At 35.0% G+C, this 19,425-nt stretch overlaps 1 protein-coding gene across 2 annotated transcripts in view; it reads right to left on the reverse strand.

Annotated features, from left to right (window-relative positions):
* Positions 1–72: 72 nt before the first annotated feature.
* Positions 73–19,425, reverse strand: part of LOC137388792 (carnitine O-acetyltransferase-like) — a 29,112-nt gene continuing 9,759 nt past the window's right edge. For both annotated transcript variants that reach the window (XM_068075241.1, XM_068075242.1), the window contains exons 5-14: positions 19,005–19,173; positions 14,825–14,996; positions 12,799–12,983; positions 10,272–10,372; positions 7,762–7,878; positions 6,560–6,656; positions 5,494–5,654; positions 3,341–3,438; positions 1,214–1,314; positions 73–606 (exon numbers count right to left, since the gene is read on the reverse strand). In XM_068075241.1, the coding sequence (XP_067931342.1) occupies positions 397–606; positions 1,214–1,314; positions 3,341–3,438; positions 5,494–5,654; positions 6,560–6,656; positions 7,762–7,878; positions 10,272–10,372; positions 12,799–12,983; positions 14,825–14,996; positions 19,005–19,173 (1,411 nt within the window). In that variant the 3' untranslated portion in view covers positions 73–396. The remainder of the gene's footprint in view (positions 607–1,213; positions 1,315–3,340; positions 3,439–5,493; positions 5,655–6,559; positions 6,657–7,761; positions 7,879–10,271; positions 10,373–12,798; positions 12,984–14,824; positions 14,997–19,004; positions 19,174–19,425) is intronic.

Consider the following 19,425-nt stretch of genomic DNA (forward strand, 5'->3'; position numbering starts at 1 on the left):
ACTGTATCAGACAGATTCAGTACATCACACAGTACACTCTATCAGACTTGGTACATCACGCAGTACACTGTATTAGACTTGGTATATCACGCAGTACACTGTATTGGATTAGTGCCTGAATAATTTAAACTTCAATCATATATAAAAAATGATCATTGTCCTATTAGTAATTATAAAGTTTATAAAGAAAAGTGTAAAAAATTAAAATGTGCTGAACATGAGCATCGATAATACCATATTCAGCATCATGTGCTGAACCGATCAGCTAAGCAATGACAGTCAAAACTACTCATGCTGTCAAAGTCATATAGTCACGTAAGACTTAGCATGTTGCGACTAGAAAAGAATTAGTAGGTTCTACTAAAAGAATTGGTAGCAGGTTCTACTTCTCACTGCTTAAAGCTTTGCAGACGTTGGAAACAGAGCTTTGATGTCCATCAAACTCTCACACAATCTGTTGGTCAAATTTTGGGAGTCCGTCTTATCACAATTTTTAAAAGCTGAGACAACAAAAATGATTTCATTAGATCTGGGATTGTAGCAGAAACCATAGCCGTCAGGCACAACCGGGCCGAAGCAGAGTACAATAGGGTTCTTGCAAGGCACCTGCAAACAAACAGTAAGGAAATTATCAAGCACTATCATCTATAATATTGCTTGACAGTACATTACAGTTCAAAGGGTGTACAACAATAACGGCACTTTCATTCTCCATAAATCGGCCTCTTTAGCAGCCTTGGCTGTATGGCAACACGCATACTAAAGATTAAATCCTTTGGAGGGTAACTTTTCTGTGCTAACTATTCCATTTGAAAAACTCATGGGCGAGTCCTCAAAGAATAGAAATAGACTTCTTGTAAGGTTTGAACTGATATCTAGTTTATATCAGAGAATTACACGTTAAAATTTCTGTTGCGATCATATTTTAATTTAAAACCAAAACCTTAATTTATCGAACTTTAAAATATATATACATGTATGTTTTCCAATAACTCGAGTCATCAACTATATATCGATAGCGATAAACAGGGGAAATAGTAGATTTAATATGCGATTGGTTTGCTAGTCTGTGAACGTAATTTGGTTTCAGTACAACAATTCACCAGAATTTATAAATTTATACTACCTGCGATATTGCTACTGTATGGCAATGGCAGAAATTATGTCTGGCAAGCATGGATGCATATTGAATAGTGTCAATTTGAAGACTTACCTGGCTGGTGGACAGATTGAAATGGAAGGCTTTCGAGTATGTTGGATCCATGTGAAGGTCTGGTACATTCATTCCATTCTCAATTGCTATCAGTTTCAGACCTGTAAAAGTGAGCGATCACCAGCTAAACACTTACTAATGCAAATAAAAGGTATATGCACCTGCTGTGTACTGGCATCTTGTTGCTTTGGGAACACAACAGTAATGTCAATCTCACGGCTGTTGTCGGTGTAAATTATAGCTCAACATTGATAATTTCGGATTTGACTTTGTTCCTATGTGTATTTAAAAATAATTATGAGCCACACAACAGTAATGGGTTACTTCATAGATATTGTAAGGTTTTGTGGGCCACTTATTTACATTTATGCAAGTGCAAGTACACAACCCAACCATTTACCGTAAATATTTGTGTTTCCATTTATATAAATCTGACATTAACCCAATATTATATCCTACAACTAATCTACCAAGAAAGTCTGCTCAAACACAACTCCCAACTATTTTAAAGACAAATTCAAAAAAGCTGTTCCACTATTTACAAATAGCAGGGTGTTTAAGAAAACTGAAAGCATAGTTTTAAACTCAAGTGTATCACCACGGAGGTTACCAAACACTGTAATGAAGTTAATCGGCAAACTCTTGTAATTTGATCACTATTATTATTATAATCATAGATAACATGGAATGCTTTAAATTGAATACTTTAATACGCTATCATTCTAAATAAAATCTCAGATGTGTATATCTATGAACAACAAACGCATGCAAAGCGTTTATTGGGGTGGTTAATTCGAAGAGACTTCAATTGATCAACTAAAGCCTCTTCAAAGAAGTTGTGTGTCCCTGGGTTATAATTCAGCCTGAGCGTCATAGAAAACTAACAACAGCTTTCTGCTTAATATAACAACACCCAAAGTGTTAGAGAAAGTTGTGTAAATTAGCAGCCATAACGTAGGTTACACGTGTAATCCATCTATTTGTATATAATGCAGATATTATTGAGACATTCTACGCAGGTTGACAGTTAAAATTGCAGTCCATAAACATTGAGTAACAAACAATAAAAATGTCTAGATTTAAATACACGGGTTTACATTAAATGGTAAACTGAAAAATCTTTTTGCATCATAACACTTGATTTTCGAATAAACGGGCCGAACAATTATTAGACAGAAAAAGACGCCTGATACTTGAGACTTGTTTGTTATTGATTTCTCAACTACCTTCCATTTTATCTTCTTTCGATTTTATCTCATGAACACAAACCTCTGCGAATCATTTGCTCTATTCACAGACAGAGTTTTCCCTTTAGACAACATAGTTAACCCTTGTTTGGGCAATTGTTTTATTTTAGAGTCAAGGGCAAATAAACTTCGAAAAAATTGTTGATGCGTTGAATGTGCACTATTTTGGCCATAACTCGAAAATGCTTTCTCTAATCCTTATGAACTCTAATAAAAATCAATCATTAAAAAAATTCTCACAGAATGATACTAATAACAACCGAATAACATCAATATACATGAGTTTTTGTTGCTGTTGTTGTTGACACAGTTTTAGTGACGAGTGCGCCTGAGAAGATAGATTGGTAGAATTATTAGAGCTCTGATTTGAAGCAACTAAAGTTTAAATGTGATTCACTGTCTTCAGATTTGTCCATGAAATGGTTTACAACCATATCTGAAGGATTTAAAACATTTATATAAACAATTAGAATGCTTTTTACAAGCAGCGTACAATGTACTAGCCGCTAGCGTCTGGAGACACCATTGTTACTGCATGTCATCTTCAAATTCTAAAGTATTTCGGTTTTTTTCTTATTACTTTCCGAGTAACCTGATCGAAATAAGCAGTAATTCTAACATCCTAATAAATTTTACTTAAAGTCCAATGTTTAACTCGATCTGATGCTCCGACATACATATGTATATGAAAACCTGATGTAAAAAATGTTAACATCGGTGACATTAATGTCACTCTGCCATGGAAAAGTGAAAAATATAGACGACATAATGGTCGCTTTGCCGATCAAAGGTTTAAGCGTGAGGGTTTCGTGAGGGTACAGTACTTTACAGTAATCCTCTACCCTGCACACAGTATGGCATAACATGGTGATAGACGTACCTAGCAAGTGTCGATCTATACCCTGGCCCGCGACAGCTGCCGCTGTATATTCCCTGTGAGCATGGACAGCATCAACGAATGCCTTGGCCTGCACAGCCCTACAAAAACAGTTCAACAATAAGGCTAGTCCCACCTTGAGAATAATAATACCAGAGCTAAAAGAGTGAATTTTTGGACTCACATTAAATATTAAAGGAAAATATTTTTCTTGGTTAATACTTTATTATTTTGAGGCATGCTTGAAACATGTCCACTATAGTCAGTATACACTAGCTGACAATCCCTTCAGTACTATGGCCACTAGTATGCTCGGCAGTCCCGTGCACCGTGAGAGATCATCATGAGTAATCAGTATGTGCGTAATTAACTCTTTCGCTACCAAATAATTTCTTTGCCAGGACATAATTACATATTTGGTAAATACTAATATTTGACAGGGGAGCGTATAAATCATGATAACTCATGAACCATACGGTCTATAGAAATATTTTATTATTAAATTAGTCAAATTCCCAAATTAGTCATCATAAAATGTTACATCAGCTGATGCCATGAAAATTACAACAAACGCATTGCAAAACAAGAATGAACACTTTCGGCCATTTTTAAAGGACTGTGAGCATGTCTGAGTAGAACGATTTATCAATAATATTACAGTTTACGGCAGTATTATTATTGATGAAATATGAATAATAACTCTCAGTAGTACTATTGCTCAAGAACAGTCGCTCAGTGTCCATAGATCTAAAATTATCAATTCATAGCTGTAATGTTTCTAGCAGGACGAGTCATTGCTGACAATTGCGATAAAAAATAAGTTTTGCAAAGTGAAGCTACGGCATAAGGGTTGACTAGTTAATACTAAATTATTAACTAATCGGAAACGATTTGTATGAAGCCTGCTGAAGCCACATCATGAGGCTCTTGGCTATACGGAAACGCTTTGTCAGGCCATACTACGCGCCTCATAAAACTAAAGAGTTAAACCATAACTGTCACATACAACCTTTATCGTATTTTCTAGGTAAATCAGGCACATTGATTCCGATTTTGTACTTAAAATAAAGATTGGTCCACTAAATTTCAGAGTAATGAAGGTTTTTTACAGCATTTTAATATCGGTCTTGAAAACAACACGATCGACACAACAAGCTCCGCCCATAAATATGTGACGTAACCTAGCTTTTTGGGAACGGAATTTAGGGTTGTTTAGACCGATTTAGAATAATAGAGATGGGTGTCTTAAAACCCATTATTATCTAAATCCAGCCTGTAGAATAATCTCAGTCTTTTTGAAAGGTATATAAACTATTTAAAATTGCATATTTAAAATTTAGCTCAAGAAAGCGCGATAACAACGCCAGCTTGTGATAAAACCGTGCTTTTTGAGCTCATTTTCTTCGGCGTTCAGCCTATTTAAACATCATGTAACAAGCTACGAGCAATTTTAAATAGTTTATATACCTTTCAAAAAGACTGAGATTATTCTACAGGCTGGATTTAGATAATAATGGGTTTTAAGACACCCATTTCTATAATTTTAAATCGGACTAAACATCCCTAACTTCCGTTCCTGAAAAAGCTAGGTTTCGTCACATATTTATGGGCGGAGCTTGTTATGCCGATTGTATTGTTTTTGAGACGGATATTGAAACGCTTTAAAAAAGCCTTTATGCGTTTGAAGGTTAGTGGACCAATCTTTATTTTGAGTACAAAATCGGAATCAGCATGTCTGATTCACCTAGAAAATGCGATAAGGTTGTACGTGACAATTATGGTTTAATGCATAAAATTGTAAGGTGACTAAGTGGTGTTGTGGGAGCGATATTGTCTACGAATCTGATGTCTCGGGTTCGATTCCAAGTCAAGGGAATGTTTACCCTAATGCTCCTGGAGTGGTTTCAGACAGATGCATGGACACTACTTATTATAGTAATGATTATAATTAGTTTTCTATATATAAAAAACTTATGAAGAATTCTGCTGAATACTCATTACAACAACAAAACTTGTTAGTAACATAATTACAGGCTCCTTGATATCAAGCCATTTCTTATATTACGTATTACAAAGAATTTTAGGTTTATTTCCAATGAGGTAGAGGTACAAGAACAGAAGAGAGACATCAGAGAGAAGGCAAATGTCTGAGATACCTGTCTGAAGAGTCGTGCATGGTCTGGCAGAAGGCCAATGAAGCAGGAGTACAGGAACGAATGGTATCCGTCCTTCCTAACTGGAACATCCTAGTCGACGCGCTCTCATATGTGGCACACGGATGACCTTGGTCTCTGTAATAGGCCAACTGCATAGCAACCTGTAAACAAAGAAATAACATTGACTTTTGTCATGTAACAAAACAGTTCACATCTTTCACTCATCTGCAGTGTGGTTATAAATATTCTTGAAATTCAATCACACAATCTGCTGTTTAAGCTGAAGCATACGGGAGACAGAGAACAGTTGGTGCAAAACTCTAGTGATAGTATCAGCCTTGCAACAAATACACGCTAAAGTTGTCAGACACGAGTTTAATCTTTCATCCTTGATATATTTGTATAAATTAACTATTATGACTTTTGCAATGTAAATTTATATTCCTTTAGTATTTATTTTTAATAATTTCATTTCTAAAACAATTTTTATTCAGAATAGTGCTACAGTATTTTTGAGTGACCCAGTTTCTATTATACATTGTACTACTTTCCTTCAGGACATTACGGGTTTTATTGTAAAAAATATTCGCTGACGATTAGCTAGCCAATCAGAAAAAGGTGCCTTGTGGTCTACAACGCCTGATCTGTACACAACAGGTTTGAATTCACTTCCCAAAAAGGCCACTTAGTGGTGAGAGGAATGACACCCAAACTTAAATCGCTCTTTGCAACTGGGCATGTCTCCAGTTGTCAAGGTTCCCTTGATACTGGACTTAGACATGTCCAGGCAAGATCACAGAATCGTTGTTTGTGCTACAATGTTCTTTAAAAAACCATGCACAGCCTCTACTTACAATAGGCTAAGCAGACATCCAAATTGTTTACATACAAACACGACAAGGTGGCAGCACTCCTAATAGATGCGAGAGTCCTAGCATCAGCCACAATCTCAACGTTAGCAGATTTCCTTGATATTTATAGTGTGTTTCAGGCTTGGGACAGGTGATGTTTATGATACTTGTCACTATACGTAAGTAACAAACAGCAAATGATGGAAGTCACTTACTTGGATTAGCGCATCAGGACTCTGTTTAATAGACTTAGCAAAGTTTTTGCCGAAGCCATCAAATATATGACCTGTGAGCTGAACGTCTGCCCCAAACCTACAAGTAGGTAAATTGAGAGTTTGAGCAGTTATAAAAGCTCGTTATGTAGCAGCAACAATGCTTCATGATGACAAAGAGAGGGTCACGTTATTACGGGAATCAAATTGATTAGTTTTCTACATCTCAATATTGCTAAGTTTCCATAGAGTGATAGCATAGCGACGCTCCACCATGTGGTGCTACAATGCCAACATGAAAACAGCCGCATCACTCTTATTCTGTCATGATTCAGTGTCGCTGGTTAGAAGCGAAACACCCGTATGCTGTAACATCTTTGTGCCATGGAAATGGCCTTAGCATCACACTTGTCTTTGCACACAGGTTTTGCTTGACCTTGACAAAAAGCCTCACACAACCATCACTCTACTATATGGAAACATGATCTGCTTGTTGGCCCAGTTTTCTAGCATTGAAGTTCGGCACTGACGCACTTCACTACACTATTTATGTATGGAAACTTAGTAAGGTTACTGGAGCAATGTGTACTAGCTACATGTCTAGCCTTTTTCAAAAACCAAGTACTATTCCCTCAAGGCTGGTTCACACTATATCACCCAGAGACAACGTTTTCCTTTCGGCGTTCATTGACGATTATGTGAACCGTAAACCGATGGCATCGATGAAGTAACGTGGATACGTCGGGAAAGTTTGCAGCTGTCAAACTTTCCCAATATTACGCCGAGCATCGACGACCGCCTTTTTAATGTGAACCATTTAGGCGATAGCAATTCGCAGTCACAGATAGCGTAATTTATTTATTTCCATTTACGATAGTTGCTGCAAGACTAGTATTTGATTCAAGCATGTGAAAACAAGGAGGTTTCTTTACTAAAATTTTTTTTTAAATGAGAACACTGCGTCACGGAGTATTTGCTGATGCACACGCGGATGGGTTTGTTATAGTGTGAACATTTTTATCATCGAAGATCACCGAAGCTGTGGCATCAACGCCGAGATATGACAATATAGTGTGAACCAGCTTTAATTTCCTCTATGAGAAGAGCAAGCAATGCTTCAGTGTGAGCCATTTCACAATGAACTTGTGTACTCCTAACGGCTTCACTCAATACAAACTGATGTTCCCTTAATACAAACGTCTTACAGGTCAATCTCAGTTTTGGCAGTTTCCATGGCTGCTTCTATAGTCTTGTCTATTTTAAACTCAAGCTGCTCGATGTCAGTAGTGCCTCTCGCTGCCTCATTCTCTTTTTCGCTTGCACTACAAACATTTAAAGTCGATGCATCACATCCCGCTTCTGACACCAATCCAGCTATTTCTCCTTCTAATTATATTCCATGACAAAAATTCTCCTTCACCAATAATTAGTGAAAACCACATGCCAGTTGCACGAAAGCGTGATTGTATCGTTCATACTATTTTGTGTAACAATTACCAGTGAACATCATTTGAATCTAATCATGGACAATTTGTGTTCGCTAGAGCGTGAACAGCAAGGTCCTAAAGTCACATTAAAATTATACATACAGTAAATATGCATCACATTTCAGATCCATTACCACCTGAATGCATAGAAGTATGGTTTGGGCTGTGCGGAGTCTATGCGTAAACCGTAAATCTCTAATTGAACGCCACCCTCTATTTGAACGCTGCCTCCATTTGACCGCTACTTTGACTATCTTTGATCTTTATGAACCCATAATATCAAGTGATCAGTAAAAAAGTGTCCACAAAATCGTTTGAATGAATCGTTTACATTAACAACCATCAATTCTCTAGTTGTCCAACTCCAGAGCTTTTCGTTTTTTTCGTTAAAACATTAAAAGCAACAACATAGAAATAATTAATAACTGTCTCAAGCTAATAGTAGTTCCTTGTTTAACGCGGTCCTTAATAGTTAAAAGAACATGCATATAAAAACGGTTTGCAAGTTTTGGGCTAAAGGTTACATTTAGCCTTTATGCTAAGTGCAGCGCGTAAAAGTTTTGCTGTGCCAAAAAAGTGTTTGGACGCTAATATCAACAAGTTCAGCAGTGCAGACAAAGAGTTGAGGCCAGAAGACATTGTGGAAAGTATTGGACAACTAGAAGATGTTCGTTTCATCGAAAGCTATCCGATCAAACGATGGAAATATTGTTGTTTAAAAACGTTAATTTTTGTTTCTGCATGTAATCTAAGTATGGTTTGTTTATGTCACTTGTTCATGAATATATATTTGGAGCATTTGGTGGATTATCATTATATAACTTATAATTTTTTTAATTTATAGCATATTATTTGATAGCATTATTGCAGCAATTTGATCATACAATTGATCGACGCTCGTAACTCCTCTTCTATTGCACATAAAAAGCTAGTTTTGGCTGAAAACTGCAGCAAACTTAGCAATGAGTGCAATTAGCTTTTATACAACATTGGTAAATATAGATATAAAATAAAAATGTTTTTTTCAATTTTAGAATGAACTAAAAATTGAAATTGCCAACAAATTGCAAAGAAGGACTAAATATTGTAAAGAAGGCTATAATATAATCGCAAGTCGATTGCAAGCAATAGATATGAACTGGTAGAGATATTTCTCGGTTTCTCGATGCATATTTATTAAGTGATCTTTGACAAGTCTGAGGTAGGTTAGCAGATTTATTGCATCCAAAAGGTTTAATATCGTTTCATCGGAAAATGGTAGCAAAATATAGACGACATTCGCTTCGTTCGTAATAGGGCAAAAAGAGAAAAACCTTGATGAAAAAGTCTTCATTTTCAATTAAAGCAATTACTGATGTCCCATCAGATCCCATCAGAGTGCATATTTTCTGAAATGGACTTATGGACACTTATGAATATCTATTACGGGTTTGTACGAACTTTTAAGGTAAGTCGATTAAAATCTAAAGTAGGAAAGTGAATTTGATTTCTTTTCACGTACTGTGGCTAGAATGGGCCAATGGCAGAACTAGCCTTGTGCCTTGAAGAACTGACCAGCAATTCTTTCAAAGCCTACAGAAATGTGGAGAAAAGCAGCCAGCAGCCTGAATTAAAAGGTTCAGTATAGCTTACGGATGGTGGTTGTTGAGATACTTGAAAGCAAAACATCAATTATTCTATTATTGAAAAGCTAAAAGATATATTTTTATCATATATTAAAGCTTTTTAATATTTATGATTTTTTTAGCTATAAAGCTAACAAATTGCTATATAAATGACATTATATTCTGTACTCATCAGTCTAATCTCAAGTTACGAGTAAACTGCTACTGTTATTCAAACACTGGAAGGACTCAGTATTTCAAACCTTTGAAATAACCACATTAAAAACTTCAAGCTGTTGAAAAACATAACATTGGAGAACCAAATTATAGCCTTGGATCTTTAGCAATCACAGAGTTTCGCATTATCTTATTGTTTCATTTACATCACATGAACTGGCCACCAAGGCTACAGCAAGCACTCAAAGGATTAAGATGTCTGGTCAGTCATGTGTGCAGCTGTAGTCATTTATTACTACAGCAGCAATTATTGCTAGGCAGCCTTCCAGCCATGACTCCGTTCAAAGGTTGACCATCATATCTCTTGATATCACATGAGCTAAAAAACAATGTCTCGATAACGAGCTTACAATCAACTACCAAACCTTTGCGAGGAAATGTACTTACAGATAGTTGCACATGTGATCCAACAAAGATGCTACTGGAGGACCTTCTGCTGGGGAATGTTCATAGTTGATGCCAATATTTCCATTTCTTCCAACGATAAACTACAAACAAAGGTGCTGTAGTCGTGTCATCTACAGATTTGATGGAAGTAAGATCAGTCATGAAAAAGTTCAACAAGGTGATGATGAATCTTTCCATTAAAGAACTCTTAAAAGATATTATACAGTAGATGCTCTCACAACGTAATTAATCCATTCAAGAAACGTTTGCGCTATGCGAATTTTACGTTATAGAAAAAGTAAAATTCATGTAAATTGCCTAATACATTCCAATATCTTTCCAAACTCACTCACTTGTCCAAACCAAAAAATAAAAAACTAGACTTAGCTTTTTAATTTGTGGGCTGCACCATAACTGCAGTATTATTGGTTTGCATCGACAACTTTTCTTCTTTTCCTGGTCAACTTCACTGGTTTTATAGACCATGATTCCGGTAAATTTACAAAAAGTCAAGGGTAGTGCGCATTCATAGTTTCTCAAACCAATCAATGTCCATTTAAAACAATTTTTCTATTTTTCCTAGACAGCAAAGTCTATTCTGCAAGGTAGAACTAAAAACAAATATTTTATAGATCTACAATAAAGCAAAACAAAATTATTTTTACTTTTTTATTTTTACTACAAAAGGGGGTGTCTACCTGTTCATCGTCTATCAGTATTTAAGGGTCAAGGTTATGATAAAAGATAACTATCGAAGGTACTCCAATTCCTGGGATTCACATTGGTAGACCGACGCTGCAGCACCTGCACCAATCGATCGATCGCCTTTAAGTATTTATGAACAAATGCATGGCTACCCTAATCTCAGGTTTGTCGACACATCTGACAATCTATCACGACAAACTAGAATGTCACAGAAGTTGTATATATAATAGATATAACGGTAAACGCACATCATTTCTACTCACACAAGTGCAGCAAAACAGATTATTATTGAAACCAAATTTGAGAGCTCACCCGACTTATCACTTTATTTTATATGGAATTTTTTATGTACTACTAAGAAAAGACTACATAATTCTTTAAATTTTTATGGAATTTAGGTTATAAGAGGTATACCTATATGTTATGGGAGCGTCTACTATACTTCATTTAATTACATTCTCTGAGTTTAGTGAGTTATGACACCAACAGTAGTTGATATTGCAATCCTGTCACTTGCCTACGACTATGAATATATATTTTACACAAAAACTTGAAGTACATTCACGACCTTCACTCATTCAACAATAAAATCAGTACACGGGTCCTTTAATGAAAGTTCTTGCATGTCAAAACAGTGCTGCAGAAGGTCATCCAATAACCTCATAACTGTTTATCAGGTGAAGAAAGTGAAAACTATTCCATAGGAATCTGCAAAATCGCCAATAAACTGTTGGAAAAAGGATGGTAGCTTACACAAACTTTCATGCCTGTGATAATTGGAATTTACGAGTTTTAAATCATTTAAGTTAACCTTTGCCCTCCATTTAGAGCAGACATTTGAGAGCGACTCCCTTATTGCTATTAAAAAAATGAAATGGTTAAATGGTTCCTCACATCAGATGTTACTCGGCCTACAGTCACTGTCAAGCTGCAAGTTACAAAATAAATTACAAAATTATTTGCTTCAACTTCAAGTGATTAGCTCTCTGTGATTGGTCCAGTTTTTAAATGAACTCAGCGTTGAAAAATTATGTCATAAATGTGTAACTATTACTTTTGCTGCGCAATAATAAACCAAGTTGGTTAACTGTCATCATAGACTAGGATACTTTAAATATCCTTTCAAAATAAAAATGCAGTAATCTTTTACAGATTTTCACATTTTGCGGTTAATGGAGACCCGTCCTCCATGATAAGTGAAAATCTGAGAAATTGAAACTAATTTGCTAAAGCACATCTATGAGCTAAAATTGATCACCAGACCACTTAAACTGCTTTCTAAACATATTGTATTTATTTGCTATACAAATAAGTAAATTGAAGTAATCTTGAATAACTTTCAGTTTGTATTTCTACTTCAATCCCAGTATTTCAAGTCCAATAATGCACTTACATAGTTCAGACGTCACCCAGCCCGAAGATTCGTATTTGAGTTTAACTGGGTTTGTTGCAAGAAGGAACTCACATGTTTATAAATGTCTTTTTATATGTATATTTATGAACTTATAATTTTTTTAATGTCTTCTAGTTAATTTTATTTTCAATTAAATTTTTTGGTTATTTTTAACAAACATTTTTTAACTGCAAAGTACCGAAACTGCGAAAGGTGAGCCGCAAAGTAGAGAGTAATAACTGTATTCGACTGGCTGAAACTTATCTACCAGAGAAACTGTACGTTGCTGAAAAAATAACTTTAAACTGATTTGAGAACAGTCAAATTTCATTGCATAAGACTGTTTGATCGATACTAAAATACTAATACACATGTCATCAAAGTGAATCTATCCCCCAAGGAAGACAGGAAATTCATTAGAAAACGCACCTGCAGAGTCTTGTCAAACCATCTGTTCGTAGAGCACGCATGGCTGCCATCCCCATAAAGCATTTGTCTAGCAGAGAGAGTGAATTCATCAGCACCAGGGTCTTGTGTTCCACTGTATGGTTTGTCAAGGCAAACGACAAATATTGACTTTTCTATCTTGTCAAAATGAGAAGCATTGTTGCCCACTACAACATCAGTACAGGTGAAAAGTGAACACACTCCTCTTAAAAGGTTAGCTGACAGCATGCAAACTGCAAGAACTGTCAGCAGCAGATAACATCGCAAATTGGGGTATAGAGCGATTTTGGTGTAACTTGAATTAAATTCTATGACTTAACATGTTTACAAAAAAAAAGTTTACAAAAAATTTAAAATTTAAAAAAGTTTAAAAAATTTACAAAAGACTCATAAATTTTCCATGTATAAACCAAAATCAGCTGTTGTGCAATATAATATAATAATAATATAATATAATTGCACTAAAATCATAATTTATAAATGCTGCCAGTTGTTTGAAAGGACTGGCTTAAGCCATGAGCTAACTTCCTACTTTAATCGGCAGTTGAATCTCAATAGCAGGAAGTTTACAGGTGATACTCATATACTCACTGACTAATAGAAGTTTACAGATGATACTCATATACTCCCTGACTAACAGAAGTTTACAGATGATACTCATATACTCCCTGACTAATAGAAGTTTACAGGTGATACTCATATACTCCCTGACTAATAGAAGTTTACAGGTGATACTCATATACTCACTGACTAATAGAAGTTTACAGGTGATACTCATATACTCACTGACTAATAGAAGTTTACATGTGATACTCATATACTCACTGACTAATAGAAGTTTACAGGTGATACTCATATACTCACTGACTAATAGAAGTTTACATGTGATACTCATATACTCACTGACTAATAGAAGTTTACAGGTGATACTCATATACTCACTGACTAATAGAAGTTTACATGTGATACTCATATACTCCCTGACTAATAGAAGTTTACAGGTGATACTCATATACTCACTGAATAATAGAAGTTTACAGGTGATACTCATATACTCACTGACTAATAGAAGTTTACAGGTGATACTCATATACTCACTGACTAATAGAAGTTTACAGGTGATACTCATATACTCACTGACTAATAGAAGTTTACAGGTGATAGTCATATACTCACTGACTAATAGAATCTCATATTTGTAGAGAGCATGCTAAGTACATGAGACATACATATACTAATTAATTAACATGAACTAGACAACTGAAATACTTCTATTGAATGTGTAAAGAAAACAATTCTGTTATGCTCACATTACGCATCAACTTTATATACAGTGCACCCTCAGGATATGATTACTCTGATATACGATTTTTTAACCTTACGAAGTGGAACATGATGACTTTTTCACCTCACCATATGAATCTTATTTCACCATATGAATTCAACAAAGTTCAACCTAGTTCAAATTTGGCATTCGGTGTACACGCTTATTACGTACATCAAAACAGCAAAGATACCGAAATGCTGTTCACCAAAAATAATTATATAACACTTATATAAAATTTTGCCGTCTTTTGCCAGGAGATGTGTGTATTATATAATTAATATGGTTTCTATACCCCTACATATGATTTTCTCACAATACGATGCCAACCTTGAAACGAATCAAATCGTATTCTGAGGGTGCACTGTATAAGCATTTCCCTATGTGAGAATGAAATTAAAAAATTACATGCCAACTTTTAACACCAGGTATATCATGGTCTTTCTAAAAAAATAATTTCATTTCAGTGTACTATATACTTTGATGTTGCCTAAAACTCAACCTGCTAACAAAGAAAATAAATGATGACGTAGTATAACTGTAAATATGGGCTGACTATCCTCTGCCCAGGGAGCCATAGTAGATGTACTAGAGAATGTCAGTGCACATGAAAAGGGAACCTAGATTAGCTCATCACAGCAGACTGGCCAGTTCACACGAAATGTTTCTATGAAATTTGCTTACATTTTGCTAGGCGCTTGTGAGAAGTAGCCCAAGAATTTCTGTTGCCGGTGGTGAGGACTCCTACAGGAGGTCCCACAGTCTGTGACTTGGAGACTAGTTTGCTCAAAAGCTTATGTATCTGTTTTTCATTGAGAGGTCTGCCATCAGTGCCATAAACATCCAGAGAAAAGAACTGCAGCAATATAAGCATGGTTGATCAATATTTCCCAAGGTAGTAATTACCACTGGGAAAATCCCGGTAAAAATTAGTAACTACCGCATCTGCGATTGGCTCAAGCAGTGGACGTGCAGTATTAGACGGAATTCTAATTCTAGCCTATTCGTTTTCAGATCAGAGCAATTCTAGACAAAAATCATTTCTTAAAGCATTTGTGCTGATGCCAAGGTCTTTACTAAGGTCATTGCTAACGGCAGAGGCAAATGATACAGAAAGCAATGGGTGACTTTCGTCAAACATTGTCTTGTGATGATGCCCTTAACCCTTTCAGGACCAATTAAATAACTCTATTGCGGACATCCAGGCCCAATAAGCCAATTGTCAGCTCACAAGTAACAGACTCAGTGTTCGTAAATTGTCCGTATCTCCTTTTCTATTTATTTTATCTTAATTCTGTTTTTTTTATTCATGAAGAAGACAGCTCAAGCTACATTTCTATATTAAAATAATGTAAGTATGTACAAGTAAAGAAACTTTTGATGAGCAAAATAAAAAAATTGAGTTAATCGCTAAACGATTAAAAAAATACTACTTATCAAAAGCATGAAAAAACCGACCCGATATGACAAACTAGAAGTTTAGGTTGAAGGTACATTTGTTAGCAGGAGCAGTGAAGAAAATTATGAAGATTCATGCACTACACACTGAGTTAATTGTGATTATGTAAAACATGGTTGGTCAACTTATGACTGTATTTAGTTGCTATTGAGTAATTATTATTGTAAATACGCCCAATTTTAGCAGCGAGTAGTAAAGCTGCTGAAAAATAAAATCATACTTACAACAAAGTTTACTCAACTTGCAAAAAACTATTATCATAGCTCTCAGACTCAGTCAGATAGTAGAAACTATTGTTATCATTTGATGTCTTGCTCAGCCTTTATTCGATGTCTAATACTTACCTGAAAGTAAAACTTATAATCACATCTGCTCTCAAGACCTATCTTAAGCTAGTGGTAAAGTGATAAAGCTGTAGAGTTAGAATATAATATTGAAATTATAAGGATACTGCTGAAAAAAATGATCCTCAAACTTTGCTGAGGTGGTGGATTTTTTTTACATCTACTGAAGAGAAAAACCTTTATTGGCCCGTTTTATGAGCTCTAACCTATAGCAAACTGGTACTCATTCGAAAGCTTAGAATTTGCACTTTCGGAATATTGCAGCAATATTGCAAATTGCAGGAAGACAATAGCTCCAGAAAAATTCGGTATTCGGCCCAGGGGATAACAACTTCTTCCCGAATAATTTGTGAACTGGCCTGAAAGAGTTAAGTTCTCAAGTTTAATGACTTTCATTCTTTAAATTTCAAAGTTACAGATTTGCGCATGCGTAGGAATAACTCTATCATTCGCCGCAATAGAATTAACTTTTCCTAGAGAGTGGCAGTTTTCAGCCGCGAATAAATTCATCCGCGAATATGCATGGAAAAACAATTTTCGCGAAATATAACTCCGCGAATAAATTCATCCTGTAGGGTAGATTTAATGTTTTACAAGGCTTTATACTGAATGTAATTATTAAAACTATTCATCCTTAACTTGTGGGCTGCGGAATGAAATAAATTTTTTGTAAAATTACAATTTTATAAGTATAAGTAAAAAGCTGATAGAAATTGAAAATAAAAATAACAAACAATAGATATAAATTAATTTAATTTAAACTATGTAATAATAGTGTAAGTTAACAGAGTGAAAGGCCTCATATATCTCTATCAGTCTCACTGAACCTAATCATTTCTTTTATTTGAGTGGCTTAAAGGTGAAGTGATGAAAACCTCTTTCTACTGATTATTACTACATTAATTTAGGTTTTACATGTAATTTAGCCTTTTAAATAGTTATATATAATACACTTGTTGTAATGCTATACAGTCATACCTCTACATATGTGTGTCCCAATATACAAGAAAATTGAGATACTAGCAGAATTTTCAGCAAGTTTCTTCCTTAAGATACGAGTCTTTGAGATACGAGTCGGTTCTCGATGACCACTATATGGCCAAATATACAAGAGGCCATTTTTGAGAACAGCATCACTCGGTCTTTCTCCTCAAATCAGTTTGAAAAAAGTTTTTAAAGGGTTAGCTGAAAGTTATAGTGAACACAGGGCGAAAAGCGCCAAACCGGAAATGAATAATAAAAAATTATACTAAAAAACATTATAAGAAACATTATACTAAAAAAAAAACGACAACAAAATCAAAGTAAGTTTAGTAGAAGGTTAAAACTTAGCCTTAAATGTGAGTTTAGTACGTTAAATTCATGTAAGTTAAATTCATGTAAGTTAAATTCATGTAAGTTAAATTCATGTAAGTTAAATTCATGTAAGTTAAATTCATGTAAGTTAAATTCATGTACGTTAAATTCATGTAAGTTAAATTCATGTAGGTTAAATTCATGTAAGTTAAATTCATGTACGTTAAATTCATGTAAGTTAAATTCATGTAAGTTAAATTCATGTACGTTAAATTCATGTACGTTAAATTCATGTACGTTAAATTCATGTAAGTTAAATTCATGTAAGTTAAATTCATGTAAGTTAAATTCATGTAAGTTAAATTCATGTAAGTTAAATTCATGTAAGTTAAATTCATGTAAGTTAAATTCATGTAAGTTAAATTCATGTAAGTTAAATTCATGTAAGTTAAATTCATGTAAGTTAAATTCATGTAAGTTAAATTCATGTAAGTTAAATTCATGTAAGTTAAATTCATGTAAGTTAAATTCATGTAAGTTAAATTCATGTAAGTTAAATTCATGTAAGTTAAATTCATGTAAGTTAAATTCATGTAAGTTAAATTCATGTAAGTTAAATTCATGTAAGTTAAATTCATGTAAGTTAAATTCATGTAAGTTAAATTCATGTAAGTTAAACTCATGTAAGTTAAATTCATGTAAGTTAAATTCATGTACGTTAAATTCATGTAAGTTAAATTCATGTAAGTTAAATTCATGTAAGTTAAATTCATGTAAGTTAAATTCATGTAAGTTAAATTCATGTAAGTTAAATTCATGTAAGTTAAATTCATGTAAGTTAAATTCATGTGATTCGGCGTCACAAAAGTTTAATGTACCGAATGCGCTGCTGTCAAATCTTTCTCAGACCGCCGTTAACCACAACGTCTGTCTCAAGGGTTTAAGCTTATAGTAGTGTACATAACAATTTTACTTCTTACTGCAGATTTTAACAACTAAAAAGGTATTTGTTACTTTGCTAGCATAGGTATTGAATTACAACAAATAAAAACAAACTTTTCTACCGTAATATCCTATTTTATGTAGTTTATTTATAGGATGGTAACGGATTATTTTGTATTTGGCTATTTTATATAGGAAATAGTGCTTTGAGATGTCTCAGTCTCAAAACATATTAAGCTCACATGTTGGGGTATAACTGTATGTATCTTCTTGAAATCCTTATGGACTGGGGAATTAATTAAGCAAATTACAATGCAATCATATGGGAATATTTGCTCCTACATGCAATGGTTTTAATATACAAAGAAAATATCAGAGAACATTAGTATTATATGTCAAGGTATGACTATTTATAGCATAGCTTTCAGCCTCATAAATTAGTTTCTTTTGAATATTCAACCTATTAGTCTTCACTATGCATTGCTGAACTGTATTGCTGCGTGTCTACACCCCCTACCAGTGTGTAGCTGCATGTCTACACCCCCTACCAGTGTGTAGCTGATGTCTACACCCACTACCAGTGTGTAGCTGATGTCTACACCCCCTACCAGTGTGTAGCTGATGTCTACACCCACTACCAGGGTGTAGCTGATGTCTACACCCCCTACCAGTGTGTAGCTGGTGTTTACACCCCCTACCAGTGTGTAGCTGATGTCTACACCCACTACCAGTGTGTAGCTGATGTCTACACCCCCTACCTGTGTGTAGCTGCTGTCTACACCCCCTACCAGTGTGTAGCTGATAGCCTTAGATTCTGGCCTACCTGGTTATTATGAATAATGACAATATGTCGCGGGGCATTTGGCTTGTTGGGAGGGTAGCAGACGAGTCTATCCCTTTTCAGATCAGGAATCCTGCAGGTTGAGAAGATCTTGTAATACTGGATCATGCAGAGTGGCTGTCCAGCCAGTACCTCCACTTCGAGGTTTTCACTGTAACAACCAAAATGGAGACTCACAAAATCATGAACAAGTTAAACTGGGAACGAGTCATTTAAAGAGGGCAGACATCATCGTTGATGTTATTCATGCCATGTGTCAGTGTTTTCAGCATCTGTCCAATAATGAGGTATGCATGCAATATGTAATGCACATCTATCTAGGCTATCTCTACAGTCCACATCTATGCATTACATATCTATAGAGCCCATGTCTATGCAGTTCCTTCAGATGCAACTATGAAAC

This window comes from Watersipora subatra, chromosome 2 (assembly GCF_963576615.1).
Source record: "Watersipora subatra chromosome 2, tzWatSuba1.1, whole genome shotgun sequence".
In the NCBI taxonomy this organism is placed as follows: domain Eukaryota; kingdom Metazoa; phylum Bryozoa; class Gymnolaemata; order Cheilostomatida; family Watersiporidae; genus Watersipora; species Watersipora subatra.